This window comes from Nuphar pumila, chromosome 14, assembly GCF_984573655.1.
Source record: "Nuphar pumila chromosome 14, dmNupPumi1.hap1.1, whole genome shotgun sequence".
In the NCBI taxonomy this organism is placed as follows: domain Eukaryota; kingdom Viridiplantae; phylum Streptophyta; class Magnoliopsida; order Nymphaeales; family Nymphaeaceae; genus Nuphar; species Nuphar pumila.
The window spans coordinates 54428828-54447668 of NC_143262.1; the positions used below are offsets into that span (position 1 = coordinate 54428828).

The 18841-nt window shown below is 38.9% G+C and overlaps 1 protein-coding gene across 1 annotated transcript; it reads left to right on the top strand.

Moving 5' to 3' along the window:
- Window positions 1-3230: 3230 nt before the first annotated feature.
- On the top strand, window positions 3231-15691 carry LOC149816837 (extracellular ribonuclease LE-like). The gene is made up of 4 exons (XM_089987799.1): window positions 3231-3296; window positions 3439-3594; window positions 14387-14585; window positions 15468-15691. Exons 1-4 carry the CDS (start codon window positions 3231-3233, stop codon window positions 15689-15691), a joined length of 645 nt encoding a protein of 214 aa, XP_089843925.1.
- Window positions 15692-18841: the final 3150 nt, after the last annotated feature.

The following is an 18841-nucleotide window of genomic DNA, read 5'->3' on the forward strand; positions in this document are numbered from 1 at the left end:
ATATGGCCACCAAATGTTAAATCTAACCTTACAGATGTGTTTTAACATGGTTTATTTACTATATTAAAAGGTTAAAATTCAATTTTTAAGGTATGAAAATCAACGGCTCACAATTTAGGAAAATAAGAATGGTTTAAAAATGGTGTAAAACAACATATTTGAATCAACTTTAACACATGAAAATAATAAAATAGAACATGCTAAACATGATCCAAAGGATAGATTTTGCTTTTGGTACTTAGATCTATGTAAGTCAAGCGATTTCCACCATAAGCTATGGTGGTGCATAACCATAGAAGTGTCCTAGTAATTAATTGGGTCATATGAACTGGGGTTTGCAGAGACCAATGCTTACTAAAGCGGTGGACATGCAAAACTGCGGATGAAGACTTTTAACGGCAGTTTAGCCCACCACTAAACGTTATTTTTTAAGTTTTTATTGTTTTAGAATGGATGCCTTGTGTTGGTCTGCACCCAGTCCGCATGGATAAGGTTCAGGCTTCTGCAAAATCGTATGTATGTGTATGAAAAACATCGAATTGAGATAAGCTTGATGCTGCTTTGTCGAACTTAAAGTTGGTGTTTGAGCTCGTGACGTTTGCTTAATTGGAAATGTCAAAATTCAAACCGAGCTGAGCAAATTGATTTGATTGTCATCCCTCTCCCAAATCTGCATTAGGCATAAAATATGTGGATAATTGACAGAATATGTCAAAGTCTTACCTGTTTGGTAAGCTTCAATTGTTAGTTGGAGTAAAAGCGTGGGTGATGAGATAACCAAACTTATTCCATTCATTGCCAAAAAAAAAAACCACGCTTACACAATGCTGTTTGAGATGCTCCAACCTGCAATTGGTAGAATACAGAGTATAAAAGCGACTTATGTGCGTTTTATTTTCCTTTTTTTTTATGAAAACCAACTCCATGACGACGTATATGTTAGTTACAACTTAGAAGGGGCCAAAGGACGCCAAGCAATTCTTATCACGCAACTACCTTTTTAGCCCAACCATTCAAAGTGCAACATTTTCATTTTTAGGTGTTATATTTGCTTTATCACTGTTGGGATACGTAAGGATGGGACCCGATCGTGACCTCAACCCAGAGTTTGTTTTTTTTTTTTTAATCACTGTTTTTATCTCAGGGAGGCACGCCCATTAAGTGACCCAGTTCTCGGTGAGGGTTCCTTCGTCGTCAAAAAAAAGAAAGAGAAAAAAGAAAGGTCATATCATCCCTAAGTCTCCCATCAGGCACTATGTGTTTTTCTCCGTTGAAACACTAAAAAAAAATATGTTGTTAGCGACGGATTAACGAGCGAAAAAAATTCGTCGCTATAATGAATGAAGTTTACAAAAATAGCGACGGAATAGCTCCCATCGCAAAATCCGTCGCTACGTAGCGACGGATTTTGCGACATAGTGTTTCGTCGTGACAGACACAACATTTGGCGACGACCTTTGCGACGGAAGATTTTCCGTCGCTATATAGTGACGGACTGGGCGACGAAATATTTTCCGTCGCTAGTTTCATAAATTTCATTTACATCGGCTTAGCGACGGAATTAATCTGTCTCTAAGCCGTCGCTAATTTTCGAATAACCCTAATCTCAGACAGCTTTTCCTTTTCTTCTTTCACTGCTCCCGCTCCCGAGATTTTCCGTTCTCCAGTTCCGGTCGTTCGCCCGCTCCCGTCGTTCGTCCACTCCCGCCGTTCACCGGTCCCACTCCCGCAGTTCGTCGGTCCCACCGTCGGTAGTCCCCGTCGTTCGCTGCCGCCCGGAGACAGGTAAACGAGGGCCCCCTCGCATTTTCCGGCAGGGGGTCACCCCCCTGCTTTTTCCGGCAGGGGGGGGTTTACTCGGTCCACCAACTACAGTTTCCGACGTGTATTGTTGGATCATTTATTATGTCATCAGGCCGCAGCAGTTCCCGACGAAAGTGTCGTTTCAGACGAAAGAGGGTGGGACTCTTTCGTATGAAACAGGCTGAAACGAATGAGCCCTCTTAACGCTGCTAATTAAATGGGTCAGATGTAAGGGTGAGAAACCGTGTGACAAATATCGTGAGATTTACGAAAATATCGTGAGATTTACGAAAATATCGTGATATTTTATGGAAAAAAAACATAAATACCACAATTTAAACATGATATTTACGTTTTAAACGGCTATTTATCACAAAAAAATCATGTATTTTTATTTTTAAATAATTTTTATTAATAGTTTTCTTATAAAAAATAAATTTTATATTTTTTAATTTATTTTTTTATTGCCAAGATTTTGCCAAACAAAATGCGAGATTTATGGATTTTTTTCAATTTCTTGCAAGTTTTTGGATAAACGAGAAACTGCCGATCTTGAAGGTAAAAACTTGGATCAAGTTGGTAACTTCCAAACAATGCCTCTTAATATTACTTCACTGAGGAGACCAGTTCGTGCGGCATGATGCGTCGGAGACGGACATGAGATCCTGAAAGGACATGGGGGCCGGTCAATTGCTCGTTTCATGTAAAACTATTAACCATAAGGGTATCTTTCAAGAAATAAAAGGAAACGGATCCTTCCATAGACATCACAGCATATTCGAGGACAATTCTTTTGCATACAAAAGGAAACGGATCCTTCCATAGACATCACAGGATATTCCAGAACAATTCTTTTGCATATATATATATATATATATATATATATATATATATATATATATATATATATATATATATATATATATATATATATATATATATATATATATATATATATATATATATATAAAGTGGTAGCTGCGCAACCTTTGGTGTGCAGCTAACAGCGCAAACACCAGGGCTGTCCATCGCAGTTTTGATGGACAGCTTACACAAAAACACAAAAAAAATGCTGTTTTTGTGCATTTTTTTTACCACCGCTAAAGGTCTCGAAAACTGGGACCTTTAGCGAGGGTCAACAATTTGACACTAAAGACTCGAACTTTAGTGACAGACTTTTGATCGCCAGTTTCGTTGGAACCTTTAGCTGCGGTCAAGTAATAAAAAATTATGAAGACGATTAGAGTATTTTGTATAATATGCCCCAGCAACCTAAGTTACTCTCTCTCAATCTCTCAGTGATTCTATATAACGCATCAACTTTAGGACAGAAACAAGCGTTTCTTCTTCTACTTCATACTTATTAGTTTGGTGGTGTGGTGGTGATGATGTTGACGATGGAGTGTGGCTCAGGCTTGAGGACAACGATGGTGGTGTGCCTGTTATCACTGTCCATGGCCCATGATTTTGATTTCTTCTACTTTGTTCAACAGGTGACTTCTTCAACATCGTCATCATGTTATGTATATTATCCTTAGCGCTTCCATCTAGTCATGGATGAATGTGCTCTCTTTTATACATCTAAACTAATATAGATAGATTTGGTGGTGTTCCCTTGCTTGTATATATGTATAGTGGCCAGGCTCGTATTGCGATACAGGGCGGGGTTGTTGCTATCCCGAGACCCGGAAACCAGTAGTGGATTTCAGCATCCATGGACTCTGGCCTAACTACAACAATGGCTCCTACCCCTCCAACTGCGATGACGATAGCCCATTTCTTCCTTCCAAGGTCTGTGTTCTGAGTTCAACTTGTAGCACTCCAGTTTACATTAAGAATTTCATGGCGTGGGATATCGTTTTCTCTCTTTTGTGAGAAAAGTACAAAAAGTTTTGAAGGGGTTACAAGAAAACAACACGTTCCTGCGTTTATATATATATATATATATATAGCAAAGTTCAGACAATTTTAATTTTTATTTTTTTCTTAATTCTTTTCTTTAACCTGACCTTAAAGATGTGATTTATATGGACTGCTTCATAAGAAACGGCTTTTGAATCAAATGATTATGACATATGAGTAGGTTTTTATAAGTCTTCAAAATCGATGACTCAAAATTGTCATAAAATCAATTTTCTTAAATCATGTTCTCACACACATATAGTAGGGCATAACGTCGAACAAACGCATGCCGCTGATTGCTGTCCAGCGCGTCCGAGCACGATTCTCTCTCTCTCTCTCTCTCTCTCTCTCTCTCTCTCTCTCTCTCTCTCTCTCTCTCTATATATATATATATATATATATATATATATATATATATATATATATAGAGAGAGAGAGAGAGAGAGAGAGAGATGGGGACCTACTAAGTGAGCATGGTGCTGAATGTTATTGGATTTCCAATGTTTATTCAAAATTCTAACCCTCTATGTGCTTGTTTTTATAGGAATCACTTCTTGGAGCATTTGATTCGGGTGCATAGATAGTTTTTTATAAGGTTTCAAAAATCAACTGCCTACAATTTTCATAAATTTTTTAAGCTCCAAATACCATTTTTTCATCCAAAATACACAATCCAAGTGTCAATTTTTAGTAAATCAATTATGCTAAACACATCTACGGTGTTGAAATTTCAAAAAAAAAATCAAAAACTTCAATAGCATGTTTCATTTAGCCCCGTGTCCATCTAGTATGTTTCCATTCCTCATATATAAACAAGGCTCTATGGGGGTTGTATCTTTTGCCTATTTCTTAGTTTCATATTTATGAATCATGAATTAGTGAAGTTCCTAAAGTTGGCAAATTCCATCGGTAATGCTTTGAATGTTGCAAGCTTAACAAGGAATGGTAGAAGACGTTTTAGGAATCCTAAGAAATACAACTTAAATGGCAGCCTTATTGTTGCCGAGCATAATGTTTAATAAATGGGAATTTAGTGTTTTCAGATGGGTGGATCCTATCAAAGAGCAATCCAACGTCAAGGCATGAGCCACATGACAGGTGATGGGTCTCTTGTAGATAGATCTTGATTCGGGCTTGTAGAGTTGTGCATATCATACTCTAGTGTGGGATTCGTGGAACGCATATGCAAAGAAAGGTCAAAATGACTTCGATCTTCTTGCACCCAGGCCCTAGATCTTGGTGCCCTTGAAAAATTTGCAAAATGATCTAGCCTTACAAGAGTGGCCTAAACAAAAGAAAATGCAAAAAAGGTCGAAGAGAGGTTAGCCGATTGTTTGTATTTCTTAGGATTCCTGATGTGTAAACTTGAGTTACAGACCTTAGATGAGCCTCAAATTTGGATACGTAGGTCCTTATACGACCCTTAACATGCTCATAAAATTTCAATAAAAGCACACGAATAAAAATGGTAGCGCTAGTGTAAATTGGTAATTCTGCCTGATCGGTCCCAAGCTTGTGCACACACACAAGACCATATGCCAAAAACCTTGCCAAGGGGGTTTTATGTACAATTGACAATAGACAAGCCTAAGGACCAATTTATACAATCCGGGGACTGTGTTTTATCAAGAATGCAAGAAGCAAACCTTGATCAAGATTTGAGTAGAATTGGCTATGTGTGGTTCATGGCTATGGACTCGCATAAGAAGTGACTTCAACGGGGTGTGCAACAATGCGTTGCAGTTGCATCCACTATTGTCTGATTCAATGATAAAGGAGATGAGGTACAACACCAAGAACATGCCACTTACATCCAAAATTGTCCCAAGCTCCAAGAAATCAAGGATGATAGTGAAAAACGTGTTTGATGGAAGGATTTAATGAAATCGACAGAACACCTAAAAAGATAGCCAAGGTACTCACCAATTCGGCCGGAAAGCTTATGGATGTAGAAAGAAGTGCTGTGTTGGTTGCACCCTCACAAGTTTCACGCATCAGTTGAACTCGCCAATGTCACCTACACTCATTGGTTGTGCGATGGAACACTTGGTCTCAACTAAGTGATGTTTTCAAACTTACCAATTCCTCAAGAATGACAAGTTTTCCCAAGGATCTTGAGTTCACCAAGAATCACAACACTTGAATATACATTCAAGCAAAGCAAGGGAAATCCCCACAACTCATAAGTTGCATTACTTAGAAAATTCTCACAATGACAAAAGGCTTCCAAAAACCCCTTCTCACCTTGGCTTGTAAATGCCTACCAAGGTGGTTTACAAAATCCAGAACCCTTTATTGGTTTGAAAACCCACTAGTGGTTTAGGTATGGGCATCTTCAACAAATTGCAACACATTCGACTGAGGTGGCATGCTCACATGCCTCATGCACTGCACGTGGAGCGCATGGCATGGGCAGCGTGTGTGTGCGTGGGGTGCATGGCACCTTATACTCGTGCACAGAGCTCATGCATGCGCTTCTGTGGGCATCCATACTCATGATGTACATGTGCATAGCGCCCGCGGTGGTGCGTTGCGCTGCACCTATATGGCACGCACAATGCACTGCGAGTGTGCGTTGTGCACACACGACACATCAATCCACCACGCTTCCTTTACCCTTTATCCTCAAAGGTGAAATGTGGAAACTTCTGTAAAAATTCTCCTTCTTCCATCCATGAAGTCGAGATTTCTCTGTTGTTGTCCCACTCAACCTTCATACTTGTTGTCCTCCTCTCCTTCGAATCATACTCCTTATGATTCTTATGGACTGCTTTCCTTCATCTATAGGTTTGACTTTCGATGGTTGCTTCCCTACATATGGCTTCAATTGAGAGACATGAAAGACTGGATGGACTTTGGATCCACTTGATAGCTTTAACTTGTATGTGGCTCTGCCTATCCTTGCCTCCACTTGAAATGGTTTGTAGTATCTTGGTACAAGCTTGTAGTGTTTTTGTGAATGCATACTCTTTTGCATGTGCGCCCATGTCTTCTTTAGCCATGCTCAATCTCCCACATTGAATTCTCCATTATGTCTCCCTCTATTGAATTGAATCTCCATCATCTCCTGTGCTTGGCTTATGATGTTTTTAAGCAACCTCAATATTTTATCCCTTGTCCTTAGAGCAAAGTCGATCTCCAATACTTGTGAACTACCAAAGTAATAGGGCATGGTGGGGGATATCCATAGAGAGCTTCAAATGGTGTCATCTCATGAATGGTCAAATGAAAGCTAGTGTTATATGAATACTCAGCCTAAGAAAAAAAGGTAATACAACTTTTTGGTTTGGTGCTTGCAAAACACTTCAAGTAGGTTTCCACTATTTTATTTATTACTTCAGTTTGGCCATTTGTCTATGGATGATAGGATGAACTAGATTGTATCTTGGTTCCATTTAACTTGAAGTATTTCTTTCAAAAAGTACTCAAGAATATGGATTCTCGATTACACATTATCGTTCTTGGCATCCCATGTAGCTTGCCTACATGATCTTGGAATCCTTTATTTAGTTTAAAGTTGCAAATGAATTGAATATATGATACAAATCATACGTTATTATTGGATATGGATTTTTACAATAGGATCCACTTATGACTTCAAATTTGGAAATAAAAATATTTTGGATTCAGATTGGCATTTTAAATTGGATCTAATTCAAATCTGAATCAAAATGTGATCCATTTCATTTTCTATATGTGAAAAGCTTATATTTTATATGTTTTACCATGGTTCAGTATTACCATAATTTTTTGGACCCAGATTTAATTTTACCAATCAATTTTGATTTGAATCTTTGTTTGGATTTTTGGATTTGGATTGGTATTGTATGCTAACATCTAAAATATAATATATACACATTTTGGATGAGAAAAGAGGAGGATGACAAGTGCTTCCTCTAAAAAAAAAAAAACTATTTATTTCATCATGATTTCTCTCTCCTACCTTTTTGAGACCACCTTCTCCACAAACACTTTCTCTCTCTTCATTCCTATGGCCCCATCTTTCATGCAAGAAGAGGAAGAAGGAGAGGAAGATGAGTGATTGTAAGAGCAATTGCATGCAAACCCACTATCTTTATTGGAGAGAAGCTTGGTGTGGTTGAGCTCAACCTCCTGAAAAGCTTCACCAACTTGGATTGCTCCAACAACTTCACATAGAAGGAGCTCTGCATCTTGATGAAAACCACATCATACCAGATGTAACACCCAAAAATCTGAGCCATTTTTTTTCAAAGATATTAACACATCGAAAGAAAAGCTATTAAAAAGGTTTTCTTTAAAAATCAATTGAAAGAATCATTTCATTCATATTTAGAATTTTGCTTGCACAATAGAATTAAAAAAATAAATCTTTAAATTTATTTTTAAGTTTTTATATAAAAGTTTGGTGAATTATGAATATTGTTTAAAAAACATCCCAACAGTGTAATAATAGTAATAGTTCTAAAATACAAGGTTCTCAAACACAAAATAGATCTATAATACAAAAAGCAACCCAAGAATAGAAGAGTCCTTAAGCCAACTCCAAAGATATATGAGGTCCTCAACATTCATCGCCACCAATTCCGCCTACCCATGAGTGCCTGAAAAGAATAAAAGGTGTGAGACTAACAACATGTCTCAGCAGGAACAAGACCTCTTAACCCGCAATATCTGTCATAGATAAGTCACTCGCCCAACCAAACTCCAACCAAGTCTGTGGCTCAATGCAAGTTCAAACTCCCGACTCTCTGCAGGATCTGACTCAGCTTTACCTCTAACTAAGAGAGAGAAAAAACTACAAATGCATATCTTAGATGCATGAACATATTTACTAATATTTCATTTATCTTACTCTTTTACTCTCTACATGATGTAATAACTTGTTTCAATATTAATTGTTTGTTTCCACAAGGGTGCCACTGCCTAGGCCGTTATAGGCTCATTGGTCAACATGGGGGTGTATTTTTAAACATTTGTAATTTACATCTTTTATGAATCCCAAGATAACATGGTTACACCAATACCAAGAGTCTAGAACTCTTTGTCGAAGATTCTTTTCTTTGAAAAAGTCATAGTGCACTACCACTAGTGTACATAGCTAGACATCCAACAAAAAGGAATCTATGTCCCCTAAGCCTCCGTGGTGGAAGACTAGTCCACTGTCAGTGGCCAAGATAAGGCTACAAGAACAACTGCCACCCTCACTGAGAAGAAATCTGTCGGCAACTAAGCATCCCATGGGGTTAACTCGCTTGTCGAGTCCAGTTCATTTATAGGTCACCCCATCTTTCAGGGCATTACCTTCACTATCTATGTAACTTGTTTTTATCCTTAATTAGCATTTATTATTAATTTAATTGCCATCATAACCCTTAGGTACACAGCGTCTTGCCCAACAAGTTATTATAAGTTCTTAAATTATGGAATCATCAATTACTTGTTCAAACCCTTAGTTGTACACTTGGGGTCACCTTCGTGCCCCCACTAACATTATGTTTAGCTAGGCCATATTGCCAACCACAGAGGCTCAGCCTCAATGCCATCCACAGTAGTCTCACACTTGAGGAGTTCATTTCCTAAGCCCTAAAACAACTACTAGGGGTAAATTTATAAAATAACCTTTTTACGAATCTCATAACACAATGTATAGTTTGCTATTCAAATGATGTTATATAATGTCCATAAACTAACCATGTATATATATATATATATATATATATATATATATATATATATATATATATATATATATATATATATATATATATATATATATATATATATATATATCCACAAAATCATGCTCACTTCTATACTGCGGTATATCATGCTTATGTATACGGGAAGTTATACAACAAACAAATCAAATCTGAAGCAAAATCATAACCTTATCTAGGTGCAACATACCATACATTTTAGAAAGGTTTGAATCCCTCTTTGGACCACTGAACTCAAACTGATATAGTCAACCCAAAAAAATCATCAAATAGGTTCCTTAGCCTATTGTAGAGTTGATTCGTGCAATACCAAGTTCAACCCAAAAGAATAACATAGTCTGGTTACAAAAGAGTCAACTCGGGCACCATAAGTGTTGACTCCCAGGAAGCAGGAGTCGACCCTCGGGTTTGCCCAAGAGCTTGTGAAGCATTCAGGGGTCAACTCTCAAGTGTAGGAGTCGACTCCTATACTTCACAGTTTTAAACTCCACCTCTAAACCTAAAATACACATCTGAATAGAAATTTCATTTTAATAAATCTAGGAATCTACCAACCTCAAAATTACAAACATATTTACAGAATACCCAACTTTATAAATAATCAAATTTTCAAAAAACATTTATAAAGAATACATAAATCTACTAATATGCAGATTTCGAAAAACTTTACTAAAGAATACACCGATTATGTAAATATTCAAGTTTTCAGAAATCATTGGAAAAGCATACACAAATTTGTACTTTTAAGAATTCAGGAAACCTTTTTTTCAAAGAATACACTAGTCTGCAAGCTTCCAAAGTTTTTCAATTTTTTTTTTTCAAGAATTTTCTAAATTTGTAAATTTTTCAGAATTACAGAAAAATGTTTTTAAACTCATAAGTTTCTCAAAACCTTAAATGAAATAATAAGTTTTCATTAAAAATGATAAGCTATATAAGAATATTTTATAATTTTCAAGAATAACCATTTTGACAGAAATGTTGAGTTGAAATAGAAAGTTTTTCTCAAGAAAATTTGACCACTTAGAAACACACCTTTTATCGACAGACGAAACACACAAAACTTCATTTCCCTTGTGAATAAATTATACAAAACTGCTTTTTGTATGAAATCATTTCAACATGTATATTTATATGAGATTAACTATTTTGAGCATGCATGATAAACCCACTACAGTTCATTTCATTTTTCGAAACTCAAATACATTTATTTTTCAAAGAAATCGACTCACCTACGGAGTTTGTTTTCAATTTCATGTATTTACCGAAAACAATTAGCATGATACATAATATCCAAATCCAAAAGTATTTCAGAGATATTTTTCTGAATCACACAATGTGCCTACTCATGCCACTACAACGAGAGAGATCGAGCTCCTACCTTGGAATTTGTGAAAAACTCCTCGAGGGATTTTTTTTTTCCAAAATAAATGTGGTTCTCCAACGACGTTCATGTTTATATGGTGAGGGTTCGCACACCTTGGTTCCCATGCCACAAGAAGGAAGTACATACACATAGTATCACACCACTTAAGCAGGTCCGTAAAGTGAGGTGACAATGTTTTGCGACAGACGATCCAATAGAGCGGAGCTCGGCTTGGGCCAAGTCGTGGTTCAGCGAAAGAGGCGGTGGGCCAACGAAACTCTGGCGAGGTACCAACCGAAAAGCAACGGAGTAGACCGGCAGAACTCTGATGAGGTACCAACCGAAAAGCAACGGAGTAGACCAGCAGAACTTCGATGAGGTACCCACTGAGAAGTTGCAGAGTAGGCCAGCAGAAGCGGTGGCGTAAAGGGTGACGTTCGGCCACCCGTAATCATGTGAGGAAACTGAGAGGGAACTAGACAGAGGTGGTGGTTTCTGACCACCTCCTCCCGTGGAAACCAACAAGGAAAAGAGAGGGAGGTGTTGGCGGAAGGTCGTTGGATCGGGGTGGCATCGAGTGCAAGGCTTACCCCCGAACACGTGATGGGCAGGGTACAGTTTGGGTGAGGGTGGCTCGAGCTTGACCAGGCACCGACTGACTGCTATGCGCTCGACTGAGCCCAGCTCAGGGAAACAAGGGTTTTGTCGCCTCCTCCCACATAAACCAAACGAGAGAGAGAGAGAGGCATTGGGTGGTGGAGCTGGCCTTTTTGCAGGACCGAGGAGGGTAGAGGTCAAGTGGCATCGGGTGACGGCCAGTGAACCAACAGGAGAGGAGAGGGGGCGATACTGGGAAAAACAGAGGGAGAGAGGGAGGTTGCGTTGGTGAGGTGTCGTTGAAAAAGTGGTGGTGCAGGCAGGGTGGCATTGACGACGATTGTCGGTGGAGGCTGGAAGAGGTGAGCGAAGGAGAGAGAGAGAGAGAGATGCATGGGAGACGTCCGGTGTCCCCTCCCCCCGATGATTCACTGAATCCCACGTCTGTGTTCGGGGCTTTGAATGAGCACCACGTATAGTAAAAATGGGTCTAGATTGGATCTTGCTTGGATCCGATCTAGATCCCAACTAAATGGGTTTAGTTTGGCCTGTTAGCTCACTTTGTGGCTAACTAGGTCCCAACCTCCTTACTAGAACCTGCAGGTCCCCAAGTGGCCCAACCACCTGGATGGGTCCTAGGCAACATTTGTCGAGTAGGAACTACCAAAAAGATTGAGATGCCCTTTAAAACCAAAAATAACTTCAAATGGGTCCTCTAAAACCCATTTAAGCCCTTGGTCAAACTTGAAAATGATAACCATGCCATCCGATCAACAGAAAAAGGTCAGACATGGCCTTCTCGCAATTGATTGGGCTGGTCAACGTAGAATTGCACAGTTATGTCTTTCAGACCAAAATATCTCCAAAACTAACCCAAAATAACCATTGTGCCTTAGAACTTGTCGGACAAGCTTTGAACTCGTTTCAACTTTGATTTTGACGAAATAAAGAACGTTCTCCTCAAAAATTTTATAAGAACGCAGCCCAAACTCATGAAAAAGTTTTAAATTTTCTATAATCCAGATATTATAAAAATAAAAAATATTGAAAAATGTCGATATTACACCAGACCCATGCTCTGTTTTGGATGTCCCATGTAGCATGGAGTTAAGAAGGTAGGTAGGGCTTTAGTGTGGTAGATGGGGGAAGGTGTTAGAAAAGAAGAAACCAGCTGAGAAAGAAGTGTCGGCATTGGAGTTGCCCACTACCCCCTCTCCATGGTGGAAGTCTAACCGGGGAACTGGCGTCGGCAATTGCCATAGTTCCACGATGTTCAGCTTTTCCCTCGTCTCAGACGGAAGGAAAAGCTGTTGTTTCCATGAATCCACTCCGGTGTCCTTGGGTGCTGAGATTCCCCAAAGAGGGCCTAAACTACCTTGGTGATGGTTTTTCTGAAACTAGCAGCCAGAGCCGTACCTGTGTTTTATGGGGCCTGAGGCGGAGGGAAAAAATGGCCCCCTATTAATAGTAGGAGTTCGGTGGCAATGCCTCCCGTTTTTTTTAAAGAATCAAAATATCAATAAAATTTGCATTCACATTAAACAAATATAATATTCCAAATATTTATATTATATTAAATAAAAATATATAAAATATTTATATAAACTAGGGCCCTGAGGCCCAAGCCTCATTGGCCTCTTTACAGGTCCAGCTCTGCTAGCAGCTGTATGGGAATTTATGCATTTGACAAAGGTTGTGAGGCCATCACTGCTTATTTGCACCAAATCCATGATTTGACAGCTGCTATTTTTTCAGATGCTTTTGACTCCCTCCCTCTATCAGTTTCTAAATATAGTATTAGTGATGTTCAAAACCACTGCAAAAGATGCATTTTGCTGGATTTTCTCCCTTCTGCTGGCAGGGATCCTTCTAAACCCCGTACGCAAAAAGGTGTGTTGGGGGGCATCCAAAACCTGTACGCGTGGGATACCCATCACTTGGATGGGCCTCACTTTTTTTCTACGTCGTGGTGGGGGTGGGGTAGGGGTTGATGTCAAGATGAACGGCATCCAAACCTGTACGAATGGGATACCCATCACTTGGATGGGCCTCACTTTTTTCTATGTCGTTCATATTTCGGATGAATGGCATCAGAATGGTTTAAAATGTATGGCTCACGATGAGTGTATTCACTGTTTTGATGGGTGCCGTTCATTTTTAAGATGAACAACATAAGGCGCCTCTGACGGTAACACCCTCACCCTCATAGGTGCCTCTGACGTGATCCACTCTCTCTTTTTTATACTATTGTTGGTGCCTAGGGTCTTTGACAATTCATGGACTACTTCTTTTGGTGGAATTAGGGATTTAAAGCAATTATTTAGTACCCAGGGTCTGTTTTGGAAGCTATAAGTTTGGATAAGTAGAAATGTGTGCCATTCTTGTGATTGGCAACACCTCCTTCAATGAGTTGCACTCTTTTTTTTTTTTAAAGCACAAATGAGTATCATTGTCAACTTCGATTCTGGCTGCACAAACAAAAAATAAGAAGCGTAATTTACAAAAAGCCACCCGATCTTTGGGTTATTGCATCCAAATGCCCACTTGAGATGTGAAGTAATCTCTGTCTTTCTTTTTTCTCAGAAAACAACTTATCTTAGACAAATCAACAATTACAGCATTTAATCACCTTATTTGTCTAAACAAAAACCAACTGAATTATTTTAAGTGTACATTGAATGCAAACTATAGAACCGGACAGCTAACTGTAATTAACAAAATGCTAGGTTTCTATTCCTAAATATTAGATAAGTTAGGAGGCATTCTCTGAAGTCCTCTTTGTTTTTTTTTTTTATTTGGCCAAGCAGTCATCTGGTAAGTAGTTTGACCCAACTGCTATGTAGCTCTTGCAGACGTAATAGCCTCCAAAGGAAACTGATTTTGTGATGGTCATGACTTGTGCCTGTGTGTGTGTGTGTGTGTGTGTGAGAGAGAGAGAGAGAGAGAGAGAGCACATAAATCGTATAAAGTGTTTATTACTAGAAGAAATTTAAAAAGATTGGAAACGGTGGGTGTGCAGGTATCTGACTTGCGAGATGAGATGCAAAAGAATTGGCCATCTTTGTCATGCCCAAGCAGCGATGACACGAGCTTCTGGTCGCATGAATGGGTAAAGCACGGGACCTGCTCCCAATCGGTCCTTGACCAACATCAGTATTTTCAAGCAGCTCTCAATCTCAAAACCCATCTCAATCTCCTTAACATCCTACAGAACGCAGGTACACACATTTGCACTTTGATTTTTCTTTTGGATGAAAAATTTACAAAACTCTATATTCCTAAAGCACAGTTGGTAGGCTCATGGTAGTAAACTAGTAACGTATACATACCCAATTACAAGTTGGCTGTTACATGTCAAGGAACTAAAACTCTACTTTGGTTGACGATGGAAGAAGGCTCTAACTGATAGGCCAACTGACTACCATAAAATAATCAATTCAAAGATGCCAAATTTGGTAACTTCCTTTCCTCTCAAAATACAGTACAGACATATCAAGCCAGATGACTGACGCATTCAGAAACGCCCATCCTCGTTATCTTTTTGGGTCCATTATGCACAGTCACACAAATGTGGTGATATTTTGAATGTATTGTGTTTCTACCATGATATTGCCAAGACTTGATAAAACATCACAATATCACTATCGGCTTGAATCTTTATTTTTTTATCACGATTTTTATTGTGATATTTTCGTCATATTAACACATTTTATAGCTATCCAAGCCTTCCAATTGGAGCATCCTTCAGCTTGCCCATGGAAAAGTGAAGTATACAAGCGAGTTTACTTTTTCTCAGATTATCTTTTACCAAATAAGTCACGAAGAGAAAGGGTAAAGGGATAACCTACGCCACATTTTTTCCTGGACCAGGATTTTAAACTTGTCTAGTTTCTCTTAGGGTGAACAAAAGGTTAACTTGGTTTGCACTATCATGATGGCAACCAACAATGGCACCTAGCTTATCATTATTACCATCTTGATGATGGATATGTTGGGAGAGTGCATTAATTATTTTCATGCACTCATCATAAAATTCATAATATTTGACTATCAATTGCACCAACATTCTCATAAATCTAATTATCAGTTTCCTTTTCCAGACATTCACCCAGATGGTGGAATTTATAGTCTACAAAGCATCAGAAATGCCATACAAGAGGCAACAGGATTTACGCCAGGAATAGAATGCAATGTTGATGAAACTCGGCAACCGCAACTGTATCAGGTCTTCATGTGTGTCGATACCTCAGGAACCAACTTTATTGAGTGCCCAGTGCTGCCAAGGGGAAGGTGTGCTTCTCAAGTCGAGTTTCCTGCATACTGAATAAATCTATTACCCCATTGTTATGGAATAAGTTATTCAATACATTCTTATCAGGCACATCTGTTTCAGATATGAATAAGGGAAACTTAGTTTGCCCTTGCAAGTACTTGAATAAGAAAAAGTTCCACAAAGCAGCAACTTGTCAGTTTCCTTTCAGTAAATTTTGAAATATAACAGATGTTCAAATTCAACCTAGTTCAGAGCAAGTTTCATGATAGCGCTGCATAGTAGGGGTGTCAACGGTTGGTTTTGGTTCGGACTCAGGAGGAACCAGACTTGGACCCGATTTTCAGGTATGGCATTGTGTCCTGACCCGGGTCTAATCGGGTCTGGACTCAGGTCTAATCGGGTCCACTATAAGAAAAACCATACCTGGACCCGATAAGAACTACATGAACCAGACCCGTACCATCCCTGGTAAAACCATATTTTTTTATCATTTTTACATTGAAAAATTGTGGGTCTTAATCGAAACTCAGGTCAGTCCGGGTCTAGTATAAAATTTCACAAAGTATGCCTGGGTCCATGTTTTAATTGAACCTTTGTGTCCGGACCCGGGTCTTAATCAAGTCTTCTTATTTATCACCATACCCGGACCTTATAGGGTTTGGTTCAGGTTGGGTCAGGTCCGGTTGACACCCCTACTGCATAGTATCAAACCTCAACTTTCAATGGGACATTTTCCTGTAATTTTTGGAGCCAGGTGCCATCACATGGTACACTTTGAGTGTGTCTCTGCCCCTGGCTGCCCTCCATTTGCTTTTGGGCCCCACAACTAGACAAACTGTAAGCCAAAAATGGAGGGCATCAGGTGCAGCCGCATACTTCAAAGTGTGCCATGTGATTGCACCTGGCTCTAATTTTTGTACTCAGAAAGTTGGAAGGGCACGTTTGGAAGGGAGAAAGATGTAGGAAAAGTGATGTAAAATGAAAAATTAATACGGATTTTTCCACCAATCCAGACGGGGGAGACTTTTTTGTTGAGAGAGTTTTTTTTTTCTAAAAAATGCACTTTTTGATAGGAAACATTCCTCCATGGAAAGTGGTCGAGGAATATTTCCTACAAAGAAAAAAATTATTTTTACGCTCCCCACCACCCATCTCATCACATCTCACCACTACCACCACCACCACCATATGACCATCACTACTACCATCCATCTCACCACCACCCACCACCACCTTCTTCCTCTTTTCTTATTTTTTCACATTTCCCCACTCTATTTTTCTCATGCTACACAAACAAGCGAAAAACTTTCTTTTGGAGAACTTTTCATATCAAAAACTCTCATAGGCAAAACTTTCTTTTCCTGTAAGAGTTTTTCTCTCTTCCAAACGTGCCCTAAGTACCTGTACAACTGGAGATCTAAAGGTGTGCTACAAGTAGTGAAAATTTGGGAGAGGTTTTGTCTCCGCACATGGAAACGCTAAACCTACTCCAGCAGCCAAAGCAATACCCACAAAAGATAAACACGGAGGCAGAAAATAAAGACAAACTTGTCCCATAACTGATATTACGAGTAATTTTCCCATCAATTACATCACATGGATATGGTTGCATGAGGGGGTGTGGGGGTATGGCTGCGTTTATAAATCTTCCAAGTTGATTAGCATGTAACAGTTTACGGAACTTGCTTCCTTATAGATTTGAATAATATTGTTAGCCAACATGAACAAAAGTTAAGAGAATTCAAATGTTATGGTTTGGCCCTCTTCAGGTCATTTTGGTGGCTTTTGTAGAGAAAGTTCCCCACAGTTTTAGATGTGGCAACAAAAAATCATGCAATTTTTTATTCATCCTGACCATGTAGTCAGGCAATATTCCTTTATATTAAGGACTTTCGTAGCGGGGATGAGACTTTGGTACCAGTAACATCAGGGCACCACGTGGTGAACCCATCGTAGAGATAAAACCTCATCATAAATACAAGGATTGCAAAAACTTTACATTGCTCCTATATGGAAATTAGTGATGCTAAGGGCATGTTTGGATGCAAATCTAGAAATCTAATTTTTAGGTTTTTTGCTCTTTGAGTTTTTAAAACTTTTGGTTTTTAAAATTCTAAAAAATTGTAGTGATCGGATGCACTTCGAAAATCTAGAAAAAGTTTCTAGATTTCCTTTGTTTGGCTGTTTATTTGAAATTCTAGAATATTTCCACACACCCCACCCAGGTGTGCGGCCTTCATTGTTCATGCTTTCAGACAGATTAATTGCTGATTCCAGTTCACCCTTAATGCTGTAACACAATATCAAGGTATTCCATTCCATAAAAATGTCATTATCAAATTTCCTATCCAGTTCGCTCATAAAAATTAAGGCGGCTCTCTTTGTTGTAAACATCCACTAGAGTTGGTCGTGAAAAGTTATGCAAAAAAGTTACGTATAGCAAATCCATGAATCTTCTTCCGTTGATTGATGGCCGATAGATTTGCACATATGTTGAGAGAATACCAAGAAAGGAAACAGTATCATACTGCAAGCGACTATTCATTTCAGAAGAAAATCTTCAATGTAACACAATACCAACTTTAGGAACAACAACTCTTGCTAATAGCCCACAATGTGTTGTAGGATATTTTTTATCTCTTTCAGATAGGGATGGTAGTGGACCGGGGCGGGCGTGGGGGTCAAGGTCTCCACCCCCACTCCGTATCAAAATTCTGCCCTCTCTTCTCGCCTCCATCCCCACACAAGTTTTGATTTTAACCTCCATCCCTGATCCAAATGGGGTGAGGCGGGGTGTGGCCCCATTTTCTCTCGATCCACTGCCATCCCTAAAGAAGGAAAAAAAGGTTGGCAAGGCAAGGAGGGGGGGAGCGTAAGTCCATCCCTGGTCCAAACGACGACAAGGACTGATGGAGGTCAGTAGGAGAGGAGGTCAGCTTCCTCAAACATGATTGACGCCCAAGATCATGCTGGCAGTTTTGGAAGGTTTTATTGTAAAAATAAGGATTATTAATAAATAAAGAATTCATCTTTATCATAGAGTTAAAAATGTATTTCTACTTTTTATTTTCAAGTATCGGTATTATACATGCTCAATTACTCATTTCGGGTCAATAAGGGTAAAATAATTATTTCAAGAATTATTTCAGATAAAATACTATTAAAATATTTAAATTATTTATTTTAGTGAGTCATAACTCA